The sequence below is a fragment of the Orbicella faveolata genome, unplaced genomic scaffold, assembly GCF_042242905.1.
Source record: "Orbicella faveolata isolate gen_17 unplaced genomic scaffold, um_ofav_v1 contig_15, whole genome shotgun sequence".
Classification (NCBI taxonomy): domain Eukaryota; kingdom Metazoa; phylum Cnidaria; class Anthozoa; order Scleractinia; family Merulinidae; genus Orbicella; species Orbicella faveolata.
Genome location: NW_028301542.1, coordinates 4779669 through 4786786, shown reverse-complemented (window position 1 = coordinate 4786786; position 7118 = coordinate 4779669). Strand labels below are relative to the sequence as shown.

The window sequence follows — 7118 nt, the reverse complement described above, 5'->3', positions numbered from 1 at the left end:
AGATTGCGCCACCGGAGGCCAAAGTTCTTATTTTTTTTATTGATAGAATGCTGAAAGCCTCTTCAAAACCATCTTCATCAAAATCTTTAATCAGATCACAGATTGCGATAACCGCCATGGAGGTCGAAGACTTCAAAGCCAAGGAATAATTTAGGTTTTTCAACTGATCTATCATCAAACGGAACCGGATATTTTTGTATCATTTTTTTGCATCTCTTGATCTTATCCTGGCTAATCTGATACTTTCTAATACCTAGCGCATCGCATTTCCTTAGTTTTGTATCGGAGTGCTTGATACAACAAATCCAAGGGCATAACTGAAAGGAGCCGAGTTGAGCAATCTAGCACCAAAGTGATCAAAGTCAATTGCTTTTAAGCCCTTTTATCGCTCTTATTTAAAATCAAATATGAATGTTCTCATGCCTTATCTCGCGTACATATCTTTTTACCGTGAAATCCCGACTACCCTAATTGGCTCAGGGATTGTAGCTTCGGGCAGTAAATATTTGTCCAGGCGTAATTTTATTGCATGGAACGAATACTGAACGAAATTCAAATTCATATTTCACTCCTCTTCTTTGTGATTCGTTCTTCGATCAGGAAAAGACAAGGCAACCACATGTCAATATATTTTTTTATCATTTATTTCCATTTTTGTCGAACGACGAACCCATTATCAGCTAAGTTTTTTTCTACATGCCCTTTTGAACGTCTTTTGTAATTGTCGTCTGCACATTTTACATACAATTTAAGCTACTTGATATAAGCGAATTGACACAATTTAGTATGCTTTCTTTTTCGAATCTAGAAAACACCTTTCAACTTCACTATTTATTATATTCTTTTGTGGCTTTTTTTGGCATTTTCTGGATCACACTCTAACTCTCAAATTGATCACTTTTATTTGTTAATAATACTGTGGTAACATGCTTATTGCAGTGCTATTTCTAACTCTCGTTCCCGCGCGGAATCTGATAAGCATCTTGTTAAATCTTTTAATCCCTGGCGATACTTTTTGTTTAAAGTAAAATAAACGCAAGGGTTTAAAGAGGCGTTGGAATAGAAAACATATTTTGCAGCTACATATAATTTATCCATTCCACATGGAAGCGTCCAATTCCATACAAAATATAATAAAAGCGCCATTATGGTAACTGGCACGATGCAAACAATGAAAAGAAAAACTATGGCGAGAATCTTTTTAACGATTGCGATATCTTCTTTTTGCCTTTGACGTCTAAGTTCTGATACCGTGCTGTTGATATTATTCCTTTTCTTTAGCTCTAAAACAATGCGAGTATATAACGTGAGAATGACACACAGAGGAAGGAAAATTAAAATTATTGAAATGAAGACAAAGTATTTTTCTTGAGTTTCTCTGTTGTCAAACTTTGGCGCCCAGTTGAACTCGCAATACGACTTGTTATCTTGCACCAACAGTCGTAGAGTGTAGAAATACGGGCTGTGTAGACCTACAGCAATAATCCAGATGATGGGAATTACAGCCTTGCAGACTTTTGATGTGATAAGTGGGAGGTGAAATGGGTACACCACCCCTCGGTACCTATCGATGGCAATAATCACCAAACTCTGTATGGACACCGCAGTTGATATATCTTGAAACACGTAGACAAGCTTACACGATACCAAACCCAAAACTCCGTCTATGAGCCATCTTCGTTCACCACCAAAAGTTTCCGTGAGTTCGCGTGGGACAGCAAACACAGAGATCAGTAAATCCGAAGCGGCCATGTTGGCGATCAAGAGATTCGTAGTTGTCCGCATACGTTCGTTTTTCCAAACAATGAGAATCACAGCTAAGTTTCCAAAAAGTGAGAATAGCAAGATTACAGAATAAGCAAAGGTTTTAAGCCATTTTACAGACGTCGAACTTTCAGCGAACAGTTCACAGTTCTCCACGCTAATATTCAAGAATGGGTCCGTATTATTTTGTGTACAATTAAGCAGTGAGCTCATTTTAAGATACTCTTCGAAATCAGTTGGCGGATTACGCGAAACCAAGAGATGTCAGCAAGCGGTTCTGAGCTAACTGAATCTGGTCCTTGTGAATCACTTTATCTTCAGTCTAATGTAAACGAAAAAACCACATTATGGGACCGCCTGAGGCTATTAGACAATTAAACAAGGTGGTTTCATGTTTCGCTCCCAATAGTCAAAGTTCTGCGCTTTAAAATGAAATTCCACTTACACTGAATCTAAGTCGACATTTCACGTTAATGAAAAAAGGAGTAAATTGAGTTTGAATAATATGTATATTTTATTTTCATCGAACAAAAGCATGCATGAATATACTGCTATCACAGGCAACCAACAGATAGTTTTTGTAGGAAATCTGTTTGAAAGGCTTTAAACTCCGCAAACTTCCTTGATTGGGATGTTTAATGGGTTGCTTCTGAGGTGATCAGAATGCCAATTTGAATATGAAAAAGGCCAGGGACGATTTGCGCAAGGATAACAGCTGCACGCAAAACTAAGGTAATAATAAGATTTCGTTCCCTGAACGTTTCTGTTATCTTTGCTTAAGAATCCGAATGGATTAAATTGTTACCTCACACAAATATCGCCGTAAATGCTATAAAGACAAATCAATGACATTTCGAGACTTTTTGCTAACATTTCTCCATTGACAACTCCTTAATTAGTTAATTCTGATGAGGCCACTTCAACAAAAAGAGAAGTTTTTTTTCCTTTTTTACCAAATGCAATGGTAAACCATAAATATTAACGATCTGCCTCAGTTTTACGAAGGATTTTTTTTTTACTACAATACTGGTCTGAGAAAGGTGTGGCACGACTAAGCTAAGTTAAGCTACTCTTTTACAGTGGTTTCTCTGGCATAAAACGTAAACGTGAGATTAATATTTTATAGGACCATTTTCTACCGGAACTTGGCTTGACAGAAACATTATCTTTGTTGCCGGTCTTCTCAATAATGCGCTATAGCTCTACAGATGAGCTAGTCTATTAAGAGGTGGCTTAATGCAATTAAATGCTTTCCCGCCGCTATTAAGAGTGTACTAACGGCCCGGAAATCTCAACCCACGTAGCGCAAAACAACTAACACTTCACCATTAGGGCCATTTATACGAGAAATATAATCCTCGGCTTGTGTAAGCCGTGGATTATTTTTCTGTATAAATGGCCCTATTATTAAAATAAATAAACAACAAAACAGTGGGCGCCTTTCATTTGATCAACAATTACTGCACTTTCGAAACGGGGACAATTGCCAAGGGAATTTTCCGGAAAACTCCGAACATTGTTAAATTTCCGAAACGCCAACCAGAAATTCTGGGATTAAAATCAAATGAAATAGAAATTCCCGGAAAGAAACTTTGTAAAATTTGGTATACCTCGCGAGCTGGTCTTTATTTCCGAAAATTGTAGAAAATGCTGTTTCGTTCGCCACTGGAAATTTCAGGAAATGCAAACTGGAATTTTTGGTTGAATGCAAAGCGCCCAGTGCTTTTAAGATCACGTGACCACGCCTGAGCTAATGACTGATTACATAATAAATCACGTTTTAACTTGTCCAGACAAAGGAAGTCAGGGAAAGAACAGAGAGAGAGAGAGAGAGAGAAAGAGAGAGAGAGAGAGAGAGAGAGAGAGAGAGAGCCATAAGAACGGGCACTTTTGTAACCACAAAAGGGAACTTTTGTAACCCGATAGGGAACTTTTGTAACGAAGGTAGGGAACTTTTGTAACCTAGGGCACTTTTGTAACGTCATTGGGGCACTTTTGTAACTCTTGATAGGGCACTTTTGTAACAATAGGGCACTTTTGTAACAATATAGGGCACTTTTGTAACAAACTGGCACTTTTGTAATTGTGAGCATTTTTAAGCATTTTTTATTCTTTTGTTCCCGTTTTTAAAGCCTGGTTTTACTAGCGACGCTAGCACAAGCGCAAACACAAACTCAAGCAACAGGGATGACCCAAGTGAAAACGCAATTTGACCCAAACACATACACAAGCAAAATCACCCGAACCTTCCAAACTGTTTAGGCGCGAGGTGATCTGGATCCAGTATTTTCATTGGCCAAACATAACCAGGTGTGGTAAATATCCTTGTGTTTGTGTTATTACTGAGCGATACTTCATTTTCACTTGTTGCAGCATAAGCATAAGCGCAAGCGCAAGAAAAAGGAAACATTTTGATCCTTGTGCTTGTAGCCTGCGTTTGTGCTTTTGCCCGCGTCAAGGCCGTTTTCACTGTAAAGTAAGAATTACTGTGCTTGCGCTTGTGCTTGTGCTTGTTCATGCACTTGTGCCTCCGCTTGTGCTTGTGGCTGCACTTGTGCTTCTCCATGCTCTTGTTCTTGTGCTTGTGCATGCGCTTGTGTTTGCGCTTGTGCTTGTGCTTGTGGATGTGCATGCGCTTGTGCTTATGCTTGTGGATGTGCATGCGCTTGTGTTTACGCTTGTACTTGCACTTGTGCATGCGCTTGTGGTCGCGCTTATGGTTGCGCTGGTGCTTTCGCTTGTGTTTGCGCTTGTGCATGCGCTTGTGTTTGTGTGCTTGTGCTTGCGCTTGTGCCTGCGTTTGTGCTTGTGCATGCGCTTGTGTTTGCACTTGTGTTTACGCTTGCGCGTGCACTTGTGCTTGTGCATACGCTTGTGTTTGTGCTTGTGCTTGCGCTTGTGCCTGCGTTTGTGCTTGTGCATGCGCTTGTGTTTACACTTGTGTTTACGCTTGCGCGTGCACTTGTGCTTGTGCATGCGCTTGTGTTTGCGCTTGTTCCTGCGTTTGTGCTTGTACATGCGTTTGTGTTTGCGCTTGTGCCTGCGCTTGTGCTTGTGCATTCGCTTGTGTTTACGCTTGTGCTTGCGCGTGTGCTTGTGCATGCGCTTGTGCTTGTGCATGCGTTTGTGCTTGTGCCTGCGCTTGTGCTTTTGCATACCCTTGTGTTTGCGCCTGTGTTTACGCTTGTGCTTGCACTTGTGCATACGCTTCTGCTTGCGTTGCTAGTGAAAATAAGACTTGAGAAATCAGGTTATCCACATGATAAACTGTGATAACCTTAAGTACACTTATCTCACTTTATTCATTTCCTTTTTTGATTAATAATGAACGAGAATTTCCAAGTAGTTCAAATTGAAGCTGAAGCACACATTTTAAAATTTTAATTAATTTTATTACTCCCTGTGCTGCTCAGAAATTTTCAAAGAACAAGGTGCAATTTAGTTACTCTTGTTAACATAACTGGAACTAACATATTTATTTCATAGGAAATCAACTACAACAAAATAAATAGCTTATTGATGCTGATGGGATGTGATAAACTTGCAGGCTTGTTTAGTTGCCCATATTCTGCACTCTGTTTAAAGAAAATAACTGGAAATTTTCAAAGTCGGGCGTTTTGGCTATCCCAGCTTGCTGAATACAACTAAAGTTGAAGTCTACAATCTTTGTAGCAATAAATGTGATTGCGCTTTCTCAAGTCAAATTGTTGGCAAGACATACCGTGAAAAGAGGGGCAATAGATGTAACGTACATGAAGTGCCATACATTTCCTCTTGAGGTATTCCCTTAAAGCCTCGGCTAGAAAAGTGTGAGTTTTTGGCTTGTAAAGATGACACGATTTTGGAAATATCGCGCCACCAATGTATGTTAAGAATAATTCAAGTAAACTACCATTGGCTGCTGTAATTACCAAAGTTTCGTGCTGAAAAGGTATTGAAAAACATTCTATTATCTCTGTCTTTAATATTTACTCATTGGAACCGAACGTGTCTTAAACATTACAGAGTTTAAGCATAGCGGTTATGGCAGACGGCAAATGGCAAAGATTACCGCTGATTTTTTATTCTTTTCTTCTAATCCTTAAATAAATCACACAAAAAATAGAAAAATGTCTTCTTTTATTCACTGCAAATACAAATATTTTCACTCTCTACTGTACGGACAGCTGAAGACAGGCGGCAAAAGTTCCATTTTTGCTGTTTGCCGTAAACATCATGCTTAACCTCTCTATTAACTCAACCGAATGTGAACAAGATACACTTGTTGCAAATAACTTGCCATACAAGAATTTTATAACAAATCGAGGTACAGACAGCCAGGGAGAGGTGTAGTCCGCGATAACCCCTGATCGCCTTCTTCAATGGGCCTATTTAAGATTGTGCCTGGCAACTTATTGCAACCTTTGGGAATGTGAAAAAACTTCGTAGCAAACAATCAAATACGTGACACTTTTTCTCTGCATAGAGAAACTTAATTTTGAAAACAACTTTTCAGATTTAGCAGAAATGTATTTTCAGTAACTGCGATTATCTTATATAAGTTTCCTTTTGGTAGGAACAAGTTAGCTGCAATTTACTAGAACAATCTGGACAGGCATACTGTTAACTAAAAATGTTGAACCCACTCGCCTTGCTTGTTAGCAGTGGTAAGTTTAAGGGCCCATCAACTGATTCATGCGCGCACTTCTACGCCATAAAATACAATAACCTACCTCATTTATCGGGCAAAATATCTGAGTGATTAATAAGGCGAGCTTTTTGATGAGCCGAACAAAGACATATACACCTGATACACGTGGCGTAGTGTAGCGTAGTGCGGTGCAGTGCAGTGTAGTATACAAGTGCGACTGTGCGTTGGAGCTAAACGACTGCGCTTTTTGAGCTACTCGAAAAATTCAAAATAATCGAGACTAATAAAATAAAGTTACCTAAAAATAACACTAAAACCCATAGAAAAGGAGATGGTTTCTTAGTATAGCCTTTAGCGAGTAACACTAATAACGTATGACTTATGTAAATTTTTTAAGAGGAAAAGGGGGCGTTAGCATTTATTCAGCTGCTCCCTTTTACATCTTAACCAAACCCTTACTGGGAATTCCTCCCTAGACACCTGGATTAAATAAAACTCTGCAAAATCCTCTCAATAAGAACAATTTAAATAAAAACAGAGATGAAATGGCAGGCCAACCATACAAAAACAATTTCCTAAGATGTTCATGAGATGTACGCAAAAGAAAACTATATGAGCGGTCCTGAGTTGCGCGTGACTTACAGGCGTGGTGCATCTTATTTTGCGTTACTAATCGCAGTACCTTCTGGTTGCTGCCTTTGTCTTTTAATGTAATCAATTGCGT

General features: G+C 39.1%; 1 protein-coding gene across 1 annotated transcript; it reads right to left on the bottom strand.

Annotated features, from left to right (window-relative positions):
• Positions 1 to 24: 24 nt before the first annotated feature.
• LOC110063460 (QRFP-like peptide receptor) lies at positions 25 to 4907 on the bottom strand. The gene has a single exon (XM_020770441.2). The coding sequence runs from the start codon at positions 1975 to 1977 to the stop codon at positions 931 to 933; it is 1047 nt and encodes a 348-aa protein (XP_020626100.2). The 5' UTR covers positions 1978 to 4907; the 3' UTR covers positions 25 to 930.
• Positions 4908 to 7118: the final 2211 nt, after the last annotated feature.